We start from the raw sequence: 17993 nt of genomic DNA, 5'->3' as shown, positions 1-17993 counted from the left end.
TAATGTAGAGATAACGTGACACGTAAATACATTTTTGTGTGGTAAATGTGTACTTGTTACAGTACGGTAAATAGACATACTTGTGTGGTGAACTGATGGAGTGATAACAGTACAGTACAGTCGCACAACCGTCTACGTAATGTACTTTTAGCAAGTGTGGTGCAGCGGATCATGGAAATGAGATCAGTTGTGAGAGTGGAAGTGATGATGTTAAGGTGTTGGTCAAAAAGATAGATGGAGGATTGATGAACTAAGTTGTGTGAGGAATTCTCTCGAGTACTGACACATTTTAAAGGCGTTTACGTCCAGACTTTCTCCGCGGTGGGGAAGTGTTGAAGTTTAGCGAGAAATTGTGCCTGGAAGAAAAGTATTTTAGGCTAAAGAGCGCGTTTTCGTTGTCCTAGAAATCGTTCCTGGACAATAAAGGAAACAGTTTCCTCAGATAAGAAAAATGTTAATCTCCTTCGATCTCATAAATGATTTTTTTCATTGACCTGAATAACATAGATAGACAAATAAAGATTTAATGTCACATATGCACAGGTAGACAGATTTGGGCTCAGCTCAGGTAGATAAACTAAAATTCTAATGTTAAGTGAATAGATGTACAGGCTTGTTTTATTTCGTCGTAGCTCTGTGGGTGAGCTGTGTGTCAGTCAGTCCTAACCGACTCGGCACGTGACTCCGTGTTATAATTGTTTTGTCCTCTGTGTACACACTGAGTCACAAACTAGTGCAGAAGCATGGGTTAGTTGTGTTGACTCGTCATTCTTTATCATACCTTCTTAAAACCTTGGTAAAGAACCCGATTGTTTGGTTACAGTGGAATGTGTGTTATCAGTGGACAGCCCGAGTGGTGCCCTTGGTTAATCTTCAAGGGTCTAGATATCGGGTTGGTGTTGCTAACTAACATCCCTTTTTACAACCCTTTCTTTTTATCGATGATGCTAACTAACCCCTATACTTTGGTTCTTAAGTTTTGTTAATGAACCTTCGTTTCCGCTCTCCTTAAGGGGATCCTGTAGGCTTTGGTTCGTCTTCGAGCATTAGTTATTTTCAGAAGCATGTTGGATTGTAAAGGAAAAGGCCTTTCCTTAAGGGGGCAGTTCTTGGGTTCAGTGTGTACATGCGCCTTTCTTTCATCGATTGTATAGAAAATCGTAAAAATGTTGTAGAAAAAAGTTCAATCTTCTCGTTTATTTTTTCTTCGAGCTGAAGATTTTCAACTCCACTCGTGAAGAAAATTAAACACTAAAAGTCGTATTGTTGATTAATTAATCTCTCTTGTTTAATCCGAGAAAAGATAAGACCGATGAGCACGATATCTTTAGTTGCGTCGAGCCATGAGAATTTTGTACACGTTAAAGACAAGATAAACGTTGTAAGCGTTTATTGTGAGAGGCAGCCAGGTCACCGTGACTTGCTGGAGGGTAAACACTGCCCCTGAAATACGGTGTTTGTAGATTACTCACAGAGGTTGTAACGATGGTTTGTGGGAGGAACTGGTGGGCTTATCGTCAACACCGCACCGTATAGTTGGATGGAAATTGTTGTTTTCGTGTAAAATACGAGTAATTTTGGTGGGAAATACAATTGTAGGTGTGTTTGTTTGATTCACACCCTTCCATCTGCTTTTTCCGTGTGTCCTTTCTGATTACTTTGTTATATCAACATGTGTTAGTTTGTGAATGTTTGTGCATTTGTTTGTTCATGTGTGAGTGCAAGTGTGTGTGTGTGTGTGTGTGTGTGTGTGTGTGTGTGTGTGTGTGTGTGTGTCGCTGGGTACAGGCGGAACTCTTGCCCCCAAGGTCTCCTCGGGGCTTGCTCACTGGCATGCTGGTCACCACCCTTATTAAGCAGTCTCTCCACACCAGTGACGCACGGGCTCTATAACACCTCCTCCTCGCTGGCTGCCTATCTTCATCGTGGGGGTTACATGAGACGGCAGTATGACTCTCCCCTATACGCCCGAACACTCACTCCTTTGGGCCCTACAGGGATATTACAGTTAGTGGTTGAGCAAGACGGTAACTCAAGGATCTGACATTTTGTACCCGCTACCCGGCTCCCTGCTGCTGGCCTGACCTTGTCCGCCCAACTCGTGGAATTGTGCCGATGGACAAAAAAAAATGGTACTGACGCTTTCGCTACTTGCCACGATATCATCAATGGTCATAAGACTTTGAATACCTGGACTAAACTGCCACCCCTCGACATAAACTACACTCCCCGACCTAAACTCCCCCTCCCAACCTAGAGTCACTCGGAATGGGCAGCGTAAATTATTATATTCGTTGGTTGATTCACTTGATCTATTATCTTTGAACATATTACCTGTATATATGTGTGTAACTTTTATTATGTAATTTAGTATGTAGTCTTCGAAGGTGGTGGTATGTTGGTAGGTGGGGGATATTCACGTATATTTTCATGCTCATATAATCATTAAAAGAAGACACTGGATCTTATACCTGTTGATTGAAGTTTGGATTCAAAGCAAGACTGGGGAATTAACCAGATAAGCTATGACATTGTTCATTACCCGTGTTATAGCTGGTATCATTTCCACCGTGTAAGGCAGTCTACCTCTGACTGTGTAATGCTGTGTTAAACCCGTTATTAGTGACGTCAGTATAAGGTATTTCACGGGGTAATAGGGAGAGTGAGGAAGTAAGGGGAAGTGGGTAGTTAAAGGGGAGATATTGCTAGCAGTACTAACGAGGAGAAAGGGCAGGTGAAATGGGATCACATCAGCTTATTTCACCTTATGATTAAACACCCTAACGTTACGTGGGGGTTAGGTTAGGTTATCGTTAGAATGTTAGGTTAGGTAGAGTTAGGTTATCGTTTGTATGTTAGGTTAAGTAGAGTTAGGTTATCGTTTGGATGTTAGGTTAAGTAGAGTTAGGTTAGGTTATCGTTTGGATATTTAAGTATAGGTAAAATAAGTTAGGGGTGTTAATCGTCACGTGGTTCATAAGCGGAATTAAGTGATTGCAGGTGATAAAAATGTCAAAGAAAGAAAGAAAGAAAGAAAACAGGTAAAAAGATAGAGCTAGGTTTTGTGTGTTAGTGCAAGAAGAGTGTACCGTAGATAAGGATGTGGGTGTGTACTACATTGTGTGTGTCGGCGGCCAGGCAGTGAACCTCCCGTGGCAGTAAGAATACCACAAGAAGGAAATCCCGTAATAATGTAACTCTCTTTATAGTCCTCCACGGCTGGTGTTTGGACTTTAGTTGAAATCTCTGTAGTTTTACGCGATATTTTGACCGTCTTGTGAATGGGATTATGCCCTTGGAGTTTTATGTAAATATGGAGGGGAAATAAGTAGCTTGTCTAACCTAACCTAACCAAATCTAACCTAATCTAACTTTGTATCGATCAAAATATAACGTCCGGAAATAGCACCAGAATCACTTATGAAGTTACCTTAATACCTTAACTAGGTATTAAAGATTCCCTATACGACCCTTCTGTCTCCTAATTGAACGGTCCTAATTAAGGTAGTTTCGTTTTACTATTGATGCCAGTAGTGGACGTTATTGTTAGGTCGATGCAGTCTTCGCCTTCCGCTCTCCTGTGGGAATATGATACTATCCGCCGTATTCATAACAGTCGAAGATCATGAACTCATTCTATGCAAATGTCTACACAATTGTCTGGATATTGTTTGAGTTAATATTTAGAATTCAACAGAGTCAGTTGATTCCACGAAGCAGGGAGTCCATTAACCATAAACCGAGCGCTGTGAGTTTCAGTTTATGTAATGTTGATGGCGGTTATGTATGTGTAATGACATGTGATAAAGTTTTCACTTATGAGATGTCACCATACTATCTCACCATCTAACCTAACCTAACCTAAACCTCCTTGGTGTGTGACGTGTACTGTATGCTGTTCATTAGGTCATAGTCATGGAAGTATTTTTTGGGTCAATAGTGGGTAATGCAAGAGTAGTTTTATATACTACATATACAGTATACATTGACTATTTGTAGGTAGTTACTCTAAAAATAGTTATCTTGCTCAGTATATGCGCAGTAGGGAAGGGATACGGTATGTGTGTTTTGCTGGGTGGAGGGGGAATTGACAGGACTTCCTTCGTATTGAGGCTGGTGTTAGAGCAGCATGCTACGCCACCCGGATGTGCTGTTTTTCCGGTCCATCCACGCGACCACAGCATCCACTCCCACCACACACCGCCATCACCACAATCTCACTACACACCGCCATCACCACACAGCCGCCACCACACAGCCGCCACCACAATCCCAGAACATATCTCTCGTTCTCCAATACTCCCAGAATATACTGTACACTTGCGCCTCCTCCCCCCCCCACCCAAATGCTTTACATAGCCAGGCATCTTACATAACCAGATTTCGAAATATTATACGACCGTGGGTCTTTTTATCTTCATTGTTTACATAGTGAGAATGTTGAAAGTATATCAGCTGTCGCGCCAAGGAAGTGACGTGAGGGTAGCTGGGTCAGTATGGGTGTTCATTGATACCTCCACCCACCCACCAGAGACATCTTGCTGTGCCCAGTTTGTATTATTTCACGCTTCAGTGGTCCAGGCAGGCGGTATGCAAATTTTAAGTATGTATGTATCTTACCTCACAGCAAACAGTGAATTGGCCGGTGAAATATGGAAGTGACAGGAACGTGTGTGTGTGTGTGTGTGTGTGTGTGTGTGTGTGTGTGTGTGTGTGTGTGTTAGTAACGTTTGTGTGCAGCTCGTTCGCGTATTACTTTCTTCATGCACCAATAACCAATTTTTTATTCCCATACCCATTTTTTCCGAAGATACTCTTATATTGTTTACACACACACACACGCACTAACTACCCGATCACCTCATTTACCACATCGTCAGAAACTATACCTCCCATTGGTTCTCTATTCCCTCTCGTCTATTTTCACCAGTGGCTTCATTCCCTCTCGTCTATTTTCACCAGTGGCTTCATCCCTTCTCCAACCCTCTTAATTATTTTCACACCATGACCCCCCCAAACCCCAGTCGCAGGAAGGAGCCGACCGACGCAACCAACTATTAATATCCCAATACTCCCGGGTTCTCCCTTTCACTCTAGGCAGGTGTATTCGAGGCAGGTGTATTCGGTAGGTGTGCAGGTACATCGTGGAGGAGGGTTCTCGGTGCATCAACTCTCCCTCCTCCTATTACTCCTTTGACTTGTACTACTTTAATCGATTAGTAATTAGTTGTATATTGTTTGTTATTTTATTATACTTGTTTCTCTCTCTCTCTCTCTCTCTCTCTCTCTCTCTCTCTCTCTCTCTCTCTCTCTCTCTCTCTCTCTCTCTCTCTCTCTCTCTCTCTCTCTCTCTCTCTCTCTCTCTCTCTCTCTCTCTCTCTCGTGTTGCCTCCTCCCTTTTCACTTTTATTAGTTTGTTTTCCCCTCTTCTCCTGAGTTTTTGTACCCGCTTTCTACTTTACCTTTATTCCTCCTCTTTCCGTTTCACCTTTTATTTTCTTCCACCCTTTGTCTCCTCTTTCCACTTTACATTTGTTTTCCTTCCCTCTGGTCCAAGCTGAAGTTACAACAACGTGTGCTAGACTTTGGTAAACACTGTATTAACTTGGGGGTCTTACCAGTGTGTGTGTTTGTAAACTGACCACGGGCGATATAACCTAATACCTGATTAACTCGCTTGTTTCATAATAGTGTGTGTGTGTGTGTGTGTGTGTGTGTGTGTGTGTGTGTGTGTGTGTGTGTGTGTGTGTGTGTGTGTGTGTGTGTGTGTGTGTGTGTGTGTGTGTGTGTGTGTGTGTTTAGTTACACGAGTTGGTAAAGGGTACAAGCGCAGATGAATGCGTGAGTCAGAAGCAGAATTGCAAGGAGAATGGTGGACTAGATTCAGTGTTTAAGAGGGTAATTTAACTATTAAAGTGTGGGCCTCGGCTGTTATTATATATTGTAGCTGTGTACTGTATGTGGCGCCATGACTGCTGAAACAACATGAAAATGCGTTAGTTCATCTTATACAACATTGCATCAGTTAGGAATTTATCAGTAACTTTTATTTTCAACATATTTCAAAGACAGTGTATCAGGGTATCAAGTTTCTGAGGTTGTTCATATGTGTAAGAGATAGTGTAGTATGGTGATAGTGTAGTATGGTGATAGTGTAGTATGGTGATAGTGGAGTATGGTGATAGTGTAGTATGGTGATAGTGTAGTATGGTGATAGTGTAGTATGGTGATAGTGTAGTATGGTGATAGTGTAGTATGGTGATAGTGTAGTATGGTGATAGTGGAGTATGGTGATAGTGGAGTATGGTGATAGTGGAGTATGGTGATAGTGGAGTATGGTGATAGTGTAGTATGGTGATAGTGGAGTATGGTGATAGTGTAGTATGGTGATAGTGGAGTATGGTGATAGTGGAGTATGGTGATAGTGGAGTATGGTGATAGTGGAGTATGGTGATAGTGTAGTATGGTGATAGTGGAGTATGGTGATAGTGTAGTATGATGTTAGATAAAGCATGCGGTAGTACTTCCACCCTGGGATCAAGTACCGATAACTAAACATTGTGTCCCTGGTGAGAAGCTTATCAGGTATGGTATCGATGATGATGGTGGTGTGTGATGACCCGCGCCCTAACCTTACAACCGGTACCTTAGGAGGATGTTTATGACAACACCTCTAACAGTGTCACCATCTACCTGAACCTCATTAGTTACAGGTGTTAGGTAACTGGTCCACTTGGGTTGGCATAATCTGTGTTACTATTGCTGATGGAACTTTACGGCTGATGAGAAGGCTTACACCTCACACTCACCCAAACTGTCGACATATCTGTGTGTTGTTTATGCATTCATCCGGGTGTCTGTTGTACACTTACCCACCTTTAAATAATTACATATATCTTGTTAATTTATTTGAAGTTATGTTTTTACAGCGTCCCGATACCTTTTACGCGTTATATCGTGTCTCCTGTTCCGACACATCTCAGTACATGTTTACAACCACTGTCGATAGATTATCCTGGTTTAAATTTTGTAACGTGTTCTATTGTACTATTTGTGAATGGGAATTAAGTTTTCGAAAGTCCTGTAGAAAGATGTACCATTATAATAGTGTAATAGTCGACAAAGTAAATAATCTTAATGGTGTCCAGATACGCGATTATATTAAACCCATTAAGTGGTGTCTGTTATTTGCTTTAAGTTTGCAGGTGAAGATCCAACGCCGCGCCACTAAACTAATATACAGTTGATACATATTTTTAACCCCACACTCGCCAAAAAATATTTACCACTGATTATTTCTTTTTTTTTAATCCACTTTTCCTTCTACCTACACCAGACTCAACCGATTTAGGAAGTCGTGAAAAACATACCGTGATCATTATTGACATTATAGCCATGAAAAAACAACCGTAGGGACTGTGGTTGGTTTTTTTTTTTTTATGTCTATACCCGGATTTTTTTTTACGTCTATTTCAGCCACAGGAAAACGACACAATTTAGTGATATGTACATTTTATATTTTCACCCCAGGCACTTTTCCCCCTCATATTTCCCCTCGGTCCCCTCCCTCCCTCCCCATTTTTTTCCCAATCTTTCCCCCTCACCATATATCACCATGGAAACATACGCGAAGGCTTGGTGTGCCAGTTTTTATCTGAGGGGGAAGTTGTGGTGTAAACTGTTATCCTCTGGCCGGTGTGTTTGGGTGATTTAATTGGCATAAGTCTGTTATCACCTGGACGTGTGAGCGAGAGCGATTACTGTGTTGAGTTGTGCGCCATGAGTTACACAGGAGGGTGATAGGATGGTGGTGGGGAGGACCTCTCTACAAGTCCCAGTTATCATCTTCTACGGGGAATGGTGTTGGCAGGATCCCTATACCAGGGGTTTTGGTGGGGCGTCTGTCACCTGTTCCAATGACCACCACTATCAATATTGTCTGATGATAACTCTCTCTCTCTCTGTTTATGCTAGTACATGGTTTTTCATACGTGCATGTAGTTCATTTGTTCATTTTAGTTTTGAAAGTCATGTTTATATAACAAATGGCAGACCATTCAGTTCAACACGCAACCAGTCACTCACATATCTGGCCTCAGTTAGGATAATATTATGGCCAGACAGCTCGAAAATTTACAGTGTTATTATTCACCCAAAAAATTGGAAGCACAAACTGTTATGCTAATTAGCGTTTTAAGTTTTTATACCGATGAGCAAGTTGCTTTATGCTGGACAGCTGAAAGAGCGAGCCCCTGACCCTGAACTGTCGGGTTTGTAAGTTTAACATGTACAGTTAGTGTGTTTGGTGTTTGTTTTGTTGTTGTCATTATTATTACTAATGTTCTTTTTTTATTTCCTTATCATCACCATCTTTTTTATGGATTAGGTTTATCCACACTTGATGGTATTCTTACAATCTAGGGGTGAGTTTGATTCTTCGGCAAGTTTTAATTATATTTGGTTAATATGTATTGGTCGATCTAAAGTCAGTCTTTCCCGTCAAGAATGTTTATATTCAAAAACGTTTTAACAGTGCCATGATTGTGCAGAAATTTGTTGTCAGAATATTCCTAATTGTAAATTTTTCACTGTACATAACTAAACTTCTGTAGTCTTGAAAAAAAAACCATAAGTTATTAAAAAAGTTAGAAACATAAAGTACATTCCCGGATACTGTACCAAGGTAACAATCAGAGAGCCTCCGATGAAAAAGATCTATCAAAACACACCTTATATAGAACGTTGTGAAGAAAAGGTCAAACGAACGGACGAATAACACTTAACGAACATTCCTTGAACATGTTGGCCTTGCTGGTTATTTTCTTCTCATGTTGAAGACTGCATGTGTTAGCAAAGACTTAAATTGATATGATAGAAATCCAAACTACATGATCATATCGTCATTAAAACTCTTAGTTGAATATCACCATCTTCATGTCTGGTGCACCTTGATAAAGAAAAGCCCATATGTTACTTTGAGATATGATTACAGTATCCTAAAACGGCTCAGAATTTGACCTTAGTTCTTAGCCAAATATATCATCTAGTTTACGCAGAGTAAAGGACTGTCCGTAATAATCAGCTGTATGTGATGTCAGGGCCTTGAGATAACGCTATTAGACTATACTGTACGTATCTTGTACTTGGCTCCAGTATCATTGACTTTTTAGCCCAGTTACCGAGTCAAATCGCCATGGGTGGTTGTGTACAAGAATGTAGGACAGTTTTGTTTTTGTATTGAATTAAACTTAAACAAGAAGTGGTATAGTATCTGGAGTCTTAACTGCCTGTTGTCGTCAAGGATGATTGTGTATCGTGCTGATAGTTGTTTTGGTTGAATGTTATAAGGTCAGGATTGATATTTTGGTGATGCAGGTGCTTTAGGTGCCATAGTAACTGCTCTTATATAGTCACGTCACTCGGGCCTGGAGGAGGTTGTTGTCAGAGCATGTGGCGTGTATCAGTGATCGTGTAGAAATGGCTCCTATCTCTCTCTTGACGTCCGGAGTAGATATACCACATTACGGTGTGAGTACAGTGGGCCCTCATACCATGTACGGTACTCTCCTCTGATGCATCTGAGGGAAAAAAGAGATTCAGCTTCATATATCAATACTGATGGTTTTCTGTGTATGTGAGGGAGGTTAGAGAGAGGTAAGGTTGTGGTGGCCAAGTAGTTATTATACAGCACTTGCCTCCCGTCCCAGGAGTGGCTTGTTCGCGCCAACAGCCCCACCTATCGATCCAGCTATGAATAAGTATCCAACTTAAGAGCATGGGACAGAAAATCCAGTCGTGTGTATTACCGGAGGATTAGTATTCGATCTCATCCCCCCCCCCATTAACCCTATTGACCATCAAGCCTTTGAGATCTACTTTGAGCGAGAGTTGAGTTTGACTTAGTATAAAAAATGTGGTAATAAAGGTGGAGTGAGTGAGGTATAAATGGAGCACAGTGCGGGTAAGAGAGGCTGGTACACAATACAAGACACAAGGCAGCAGTGTACGGGGAGTACCAGATGCTCTATCAAGGCTATCTTATCACGGGTGGGTCTGGGCTCTCTCTCTCTCTCTCTCTCTCTCTCTCTCTCTCTCTCTCTCTCTCTCTCTCTCTCTCTCTCTCTCTCACACACAGAGCTCTGGTTGCTTATATTGCTTCACTGTCGGACCTTGTGGCTAACCCCCTGGGTGATTGCTTTCAAGATAATAGAGTACAGCGTGTTTCTTAAGGTGGAGCTTTTGGGTCCTGGGTGATTGCTGGGTTTAAGATAAGGCGGACCTCTTCACAGTCATTAAATTCGTATGTAATAATAATAATAATAATTAACGGTTTATTAAAAAGTTCTGCAGCCCGAAGGCTGAAAATATACATTGGACATAAATGACTTATTACATACATTGGTGGTTTAACAAAAGCCTTCATTAGAGAAAGGTAAAGGAACATACAGTGAGCATACAGATTAATGTAGGTGTTGAACAGCAAACATGTAGTGTAGTAACTCCCTCCCAGATGGTGTTAGGAGGGACCTCACGTGGTGTAGTAGTTCCCTCACAGATGGTGTTATGAAGGACCTGACGTGGTGTAGTAATTCCCTCACAGATGGTGTTATGAGGGGCCTCACGTGGTGTAGTAATTCCCTCACAGATGGTGTTATGAGGGGCCTCACGTGGTGTAGTAACTCCCTCACAGATGGTGTTATGAGGGACCTGACGTGGTATAGTAATTCCCTCACAGATGGTGTTATATGAGTGAGGTGTGGTCCCAGTCCTTCCTATCGTAGACGGATTAACACATCGCTGGTTGTTGTTGGGTCTCACGGGCCGTTATCACTGGGTACCTGGGACCTCACTGTGTGAAGGTTAAGTTGGGTACGACTGTTACTGTTGAGTTGTTCTCACTGACTTACGCACTGTTCACCACTGTTCACCTCTGTTTAACACTGGTTCCATTCCTTTCCTAAATGAAATTGTAACTTCTGGCGAGAACTTGTTGATATTCCGGTGGGGAGGAGGGTTCAGGGGAGGGAGTTGGTATGGGCCAATTTAACAGTTGACCTGGCTGCTCCGAGAGGAGCGCCAGGTACGTCTTGACCCTTCGGTGGTCAAGGATGTAATTCATTGTATGTGAGGTACAGTAAACAGGAGGGCGTGATGTCATAGGATTCTGTGTTCCTTGTTTCGAGAATCAGTCGAATTGTAGGATCGTCTCTTGTGTGTAATCACACTCAGGACGTGTTAACGAAGTAGTCATGAACCAAGTTACCTGAAAGCGAGAGAGGAGGGAGTTTCCTAAAGATTCCTAACTACCTAATTTATTATTATATTTGTTTTTTACTCTACCTCTCTTTTATCCTTCCTACGCGCCCCTGCTATGTGAAAATAAGGTTCATGTAAGGTAAATATACTGAGGGTGGTACTCGTATATAACCGTATTACAGAGCAGGGTGTCGCAATAACCTCCGTACTTGCCGGTACAAGTTATATCCAACACATGACCTTTGCCAAACAGATTTAGAACACGGATAGCGAGTCAACAGTTCCCGAGACAAGAAAAAAAAGTCAGGTTTTAATACAGGGAGTTAAAAATTATAATATTGTTAATGGTATCAATTGAAAAGGTGAAGGGGCTAATTAATGTGTTTATTGAAAATGTGTTTTTGATAAATTGACTTTAAAAGTATAACCTTAATGATAATGTCATATAGACACACTGCTGTATAACCTAACCTAACCTAACCTAACGAGGGTTGTTAAAGAGCTCACATCAGGCTGTGGTTCTTGTTTACCTTTTAATCTGTTGACTGAGGAACTGTCGACCTATTGCTGCTCCGCGACTGTCTGTTGAACATAACACGATGTGGTTGTGTCAAGAGACGAAGGCACGGTGTGTAGTGCGTGAGGAGTGAAATGTGTAGAGGGTGGAGTGTGAGGTCGTCGAGGGTGAGGTATGTAGTGTGTGAAGTGTGAGTTATGTGTGTATGTGATTACTATGTCTGTCTGTGGGAGGGAGGGTGTAGGACATTTGAGGTAACTTCCAGAACTCATTACTTTATCACGCATCACTGGAGTGCTCATTCTCTCTCTCTAGGGAAAGGCTTCAACTGCTATTCTTTTCTAACCAGAGTAAGTTGATTGTGTGTGTAACGAATAGGGATGAGGATATGTAAGAGTAAGAAGAAAAAGAAACGTGAAACTGGGAAGGTATTGACGGAGTTAATGAAGGGGAGTTGGAATGAGAAGTAATGGAGAGAAAGAGAGAGAGAGAGAGTAAACAAAAAGTGAGGCAGGTAGGTAGGGAGGTGGCTGTCACCTTTTAGTGTGAGGATGGAGAACACCTGTTACCTTATGGTGGTGGTGGGGGGCACGTGACGCCACATATAGCCAGGTGGTGGCCCCGCCCTCACGCCATAAGAGCCGTACATGACACACACACACCTACCTCACTCCTCATAATCAATACGTCTCACCTTCATCTCACACTTCACACACCTAGTTCCTCATACTCATATATACATCTCTCCTCTCTGTACATCTCATTTATACCTTAAAATCTCCGTAGCTACTCCTTACATGGCATAACACTCATAATCCACACACTATATTGTACCTCGTTATGTACTGTGCTAAGATTATCTATTCTCACCGGACGCTCCATTTATAAGGGTTATTCACTGTGTTGTGGCGATTACTGTTTAGTATAGTCATGATGGCATCTTGCTGGGCTGTATGGTAAACGATCAAGTACGGAGGATCTTTAATATAGCACATAGTTACTATTGAGGAATTCTTTATTCAACTTGTTAGTTATTATTATGCTGCATGCTACCCTCTTGTGCTTTTTACTGTACCTATTGATGGTTGTAAACTATGTAGCTTATTTCCAGCATCTATCACGTGTCTGTTAATGAAGTAAGTGAATACGGGATTGTCACGGACCTGTGTGGTTAAGCAACTTTTTACCTGTGGGGCTCAGCGTGAGTTTCTCGAGCAGATGTATTGTGCCAGGAACTTGTTAGGTCTGTGAAGCTCATGAAGCCAGGTGTTATCCTGTAGAAGACTAGTATAGACACTTAAGTCTCCATGTAGAGTCTTCTGATCAGAGTTCAGTGCACTGGTGAGCCGTAGCACTGCCTCCGGGTACGTTATGTTAATTGCTCGTAACCTGCAAGTGAATACGTTGGTTGTTTATTGGTGGTGACTCACCTCAATGGTGCTGTTTGTTTTGAGGTGCGGTCGCTGAGGAGTTGTGTTGTCTTGAGTATTGTTCGTTTCGAGACCGGCCGTGCTGTGAGCTCAGAACTATTACCCCGTAGCGCCATCAACACCATCTCCTCTACAGTTCCCAAACTTGTAGTCGAATTGACGTTGGTGGAGTACTTGGAGGTCGACGAAATGGCTTGGTAATGGAACGTCAGATTATAGGAAGGAAACACAGGTAGCGGGGTGGTTAGTTTGTGTGCGTGCGCGCGTACGTGTGTGTATGTGCGTTTTTGTGTGGGAGGGGTCACGTCGGCTGTGTTTCCTGGAAATAACTTGCGCAGGTGTGTGAGGGTCGTGAGAACGGCGTGACGTGGGCAGGGAGGGATGATGACGCACTGGTTGAGGAGGTTGGATGAGTTGGTCATTGGAAATTTAAGGAGTGCGGCTGGAGGTATGGTTGTTGGCATGTGACTAAGAGGGTGACAAGTTGTGGTAGTTTAAATACGAGTGGTGACGTAGGCTTTTGGAGGATGTGGTCTTAGCCATAACGGAGTGGTGGTGTGGAGGAAGGTGGCGTAGACGGTATGGTTTGTTTTGATGTTCCGGAGATGATGTGGTAAAGTTAAGTGGTTGAGACTATAGTAAGTGGGATCAAGTGTGGTGGTGGGGAGAGTGTGTTGGGGGGGGGAACATGGTGTGGTAGGAGGAAGAGGATAGTGTGGAGTAGGGTAGGGTGAGGTGGAGAGAAGAGCCTAAAGTGTGGTGGTTGGATCGAGGGGAAGTTCTGTGATGTATTGACGGGATAAATGGCTGTAGCTAAATGGGTTTCAGAAGTCTGTGTGTGTGAGTGAGATGCTGGGATGGATGGACAGGGGATGTGAAGTGATGTCATTGTGAGGTGGAATTGACTGTTTTGGCGTGTGATGGTGAGGTTGGAGGGGAATGTTGTGGTGAGGTTTAGGGGTATCTATGGGTCAGTTTATGGGGGGGGGGGAGAGGGGTGTGTTATTGTCGTATATTATAGAGAGGGAGTAAGGAGGGGTCATAGGCTAGCACGGTGATGGCTGTGGCGCGGTATGGGGATGAGTGGTTTATGATAGCATTACTGGTTGGTTATCGTGAACGTGACGACATATGCGTCTGGTATTTTGAGTGGCAGTAAGTGGGTCGACGACTGCTGCTGTGGTGTGGCCTCTTTCCCGACTGTGCTAGTGAGCGTCCACTCAACTCTGCAGCTTTAACTTTCACATGTATGATGAAGAATAACATGTGTACTAATGCTTCAGATTACTTGTACACAGTTGGGTATCCCATAGAAATATATTATTATTTTTTTGGCCCTTTTATGAAATGTGATTGGCTGCATCGTGTGTTAATGTTAGATAAGCTGTTTATCAGATAAGCTTTCCTCGACGTGGTACTCTGCTTGTGATAGTGGTTATTGTTGTTCTGTGGGACGAGTGCCTTCCAGTCATATGTACTCGTGTATGTGGGAAATATCTGGCAATCTCACTCACCATACATTGTTTTATGACGAATTTGGAAGATTGTGTGTGGCTGATAATGGTGGTCAGTGCGGATGAATGTGGACACAGATTGCCGAGGCAACTTGTGTGTGTGTGTGTGTGTGTGTGTGTGTGTGTGTGTGTGTGTGTGTGTGTGTGTGTGTGTGTGTGTGTGCTCGCCTCAAGTATATTTATATGAGTGTGTTAATAGAACGAGTTGTGTCGGGGAGGAGAAAAAAAAAACCCGCTCTCATTCGTCGCACTCTCCGGGTACGACACACACAGTTTTACATTTATCAACTTTCCACCGAGCGGCCGACAGTTTTTCCCCAACACATCGACAGTGTAATAAAGGTAAACGTTACATCCCCTTCAGTCACGTAAGCACAACATAAAGGGAGATGACGTGGGCAGTGAGCAGTCAGACCCATACCGTGTGTTTGAGGGATGACCATCATCAGTGTGTCACAGTACCGTTAATCCTCAATGGTGATAAACTCTGACATGCTCTAGTTCACAATAAGTGGTCCTGGTAGCTCCTCTGGCAATCTTAAGGTCAGGGTAACACACAAACTACGGCTCCGGTGTTAGTGGATTATGATATGAACGATAACAACAGGTAGGTGACGTGTAGTACGGTATGAACACGAAAACAAAATCAATAACAGTGGCGGCTTGTGGGATTATCCTTGGGGCTGTGTGTGTGTGTGTGTGTGTGTGTGTGTGTGTGTGTGTGTGTGTGTGTGTGTGTGTGTGTGTGTGTGTGTGTGTGTGTGTGTGTGTGTGTGTGTGTGTGTGTGTGTGGTTCACGTTTTATGTATGGTTGCATCACCTAACAATTTCCCTCACCCCCAACAGCCTCCATCACCTCCCAACAGCCTCCCTCACCCCAACAGTCTCCCTCACCTCCCAACAGCCTCCCTCATCTCCAAACAGCCTCCTTCACCACCCAACAGCCTCCTTCACCACCCAACAGCCTCCTTCACCGCCCAACAGCCTTCCCTCACCACCCAACAACCTCCCTCACCACCCAACAGCCTCCTTCACCACCCAGCAGCCTCCTCACCACCCAACAGCCTCTCTCCTTCTCACCTTCCAGCATCACTAAAAGGAAGAATGACCGAGTACGTTGTCATAGGGTGCCTTGTACGCCGTGACTGGCCGGTCCCACACCTGTCATCCCCCCCCTCGTCACCCATTGGCCAAGTGTTCGTGATGCCCTTTGGAGGTTCCCACTTTAGACTGCTGAGATGACTAGGGTTCCTTCCTGCTGGTCCCGTCCGTCTGAGAAGAGTCGATTGTAATTACACTCGCGCACTTGATGATGATGATGATGATGATGGCAGTAGTTGAGATGACGAAGTGCAGGTCTTTTTGTAGGTTATTTATAGTTCCGGAAGCCATGTATGAAGCTGTTTGCGAGGCCTTCGGAGCGTGGAGAAGATGGCCGGCGGGTGGTGGTGGGTTGGTTGGTTGAGTGGTTGTGATGGGGGTAGTGAGAGACGTATTGCAGTCGGGTTTGTAGGAAATACTCGGTTGTCACTTAACGGCATATCTATCATCGTAAGAGTCAATGATAGGGGTAAATATCTCTCGTGAAGGTGAGTGAATTTAAAGAAGAAACGCTGTTAGTTTTTGCATTTCTATCCCGCATGTATTGCACAGACTACCAGTTGTTGGAGCTTCGTTTATGTGTCGGAAATATTTGTCGTTTGGTGAGCGGATGTGACTCCTCGAGCCAAAGGTGGGGTGGTGTCGTACGTGACCAGCCTACAAGGTCACCGTCTTTCCGTTTTTAAAAGACTTCGTATTGGCCAGTGTGTTGTGGGGAGTGATCATTGTTGTTGTTACTGTAGCAGCGAGTAACGTACGCGTGTGTTGGTGATCAGCTGAATTTACCATGTGTCATCAGCTCTAAGAGTCAATTTAGTTCCCTTTTAACTCGGTATTGACCCGAGTTGAGTGATGTGAAGAGCAACTTTTATCGTTGAATGTATTGCTGTTGTGAGTAACCTGATCACGTATTGTCGTCTTGGTGATCAGCGGCGGAATTTTTCGTTATTTGACCAGTTTGCTAGTTCATTGTGATTCCCCTTCATGAGAATTACTATTGACCACTGTTGTTTTATTTGAGAGAAAGAGAGAGAGAGAGAGAGAGAGAGAGAGAGAGAGAGAGAGAGAGAGAGAGAGAGAGAGTCTTATTGTTTGTTGTTGTTATTGAACCAGTGTACAGTATGTTTGTCGTCTTGGTGTTGAGGAATGTTTGTTATGGGGAGTGTTCTTATAGTGCTGTGGCTGCGTGAGGAACCAACGCATTGACTAGGATGGACGATAACAGTGTATGAGGGTGTGTATAGTGTGGTTTTTATGTGTACCGGAAGGGTGTAGCAAGTTCCTAGTGAGGGTGTAATGTTGAGTGTGTGTGTGAAAAGGTGGAGTGTGTGAGTGTGGGGAGAAGTTGGGTACCGGTGAGTGACGTGAGCCTTGAAGTGTGTCGCTGTGACAATGCCCAGCAAAGGCCCCGTGACCAACACCTGATTTTCTCCGCCCCGCCAGACGTCCTGTGTTGAGGCCGGTGTTTGTGTCGCCTGCACTTGGCTCCCCAGATCAACCTGAGGTGTCTAACGGTAGCTGGGAGTTGATTAAATCCATTGTCGCTGCTCTATACACCAGAACCATCTTTTGTGTATATCTCCAATTACATCTTAATTCACTTTATATCCTTCGCTGAAAATGGAATAATATAACCCGTGGAAAGATAATATATTCTAAAAAGTATCATTGTTTTTAAAGGTGAATGAAATTTACAGTGGTGTGTTATTAATAAACTTTGGCGAGTTATGTGAAGGTAATTACGTGCCCAGGAAGAAAAATTACCAGTCACGTACCTTCACCATTAACGAGTGTAAAATTGTATCAACATATAAGTGATGGAAAAATGGAGGTAATGTGAGTGGGCGTTGTGAACCAAGTTTCTTCACCGCCACTTGTTAACAGAGGGAGTAAAGTGAAGGCGAAACAATTGGGAACAGCGAGGGAGCGAGGAGGTGGGGCGGTGGCGAGATGCCGTCCTTATACGAGCAGGACTTCAGAAGGAATAAGGTACGTGTGTTATGTGTGTGTGTTTGGGTATTGAAGGAACACAAAATAACCCCTGGGAGACTGATGTGCAGATTGTGTTTGTTCTAGATAGTTTACAGACTAACAACTGAATGAGTTAGCACGATAGAAATTGCTTTTGTATTTACCTGATTACAAAATGATACCTGAAAGACTTAGGTATAAATG

The 17993-nt window shown here is 43.2% G+C and overlaps 1 protein-coding gene across 2 annotated transcripts in view; it reads left to right on the top strand.

Annotated features, from left to right (window-relative positions):
* LOC121879876 (serine/threonine-protein kinase 26-like) overlaps window positions 1–17993 on the top strand; it is a 112499-nt gene that overhangs the window by 14377 nt on the left and 80129 nt on the right. The window contains exon 1 of one of the 2 annotated variants that reach the window (XM_042386661.1): window positions 17547–17807. The exons of the other annotated variant lie outside the window; for it this stretch is intronic. Coding sequence (XP_042242595.1) covers window positions 17769–17807 — 39 coding nt within the window. The 5' untranslated portion in view covers window positions 17547–17768. Of the gene's footprint in view, window positions 1–17546; window positions 17808–17993 lie in introns of those variants that run through there. 2 annotated transcript variants of the gene reach the window in all.

This window comes from Homarus americanus, unplaced genomic scaffold, assembly GCF_018991925.1.
Source record: "Homarus americanus isolate GMGI-L3 unplaced genomic scaffold, GMGI_Hamer_2.0 scaffold32095, whole genome shotgun sequence".
Taxonomy (NCBI): domain Eukaryota; kingdom Metazoa; phylum Arthropoda; class Malacostraca; order Decapoda; family Nephropidae; genus Homarus; species Homarus americanus.
This window is presented reverse-complemented; position numbering and strand designations above follow the sequence as displayed.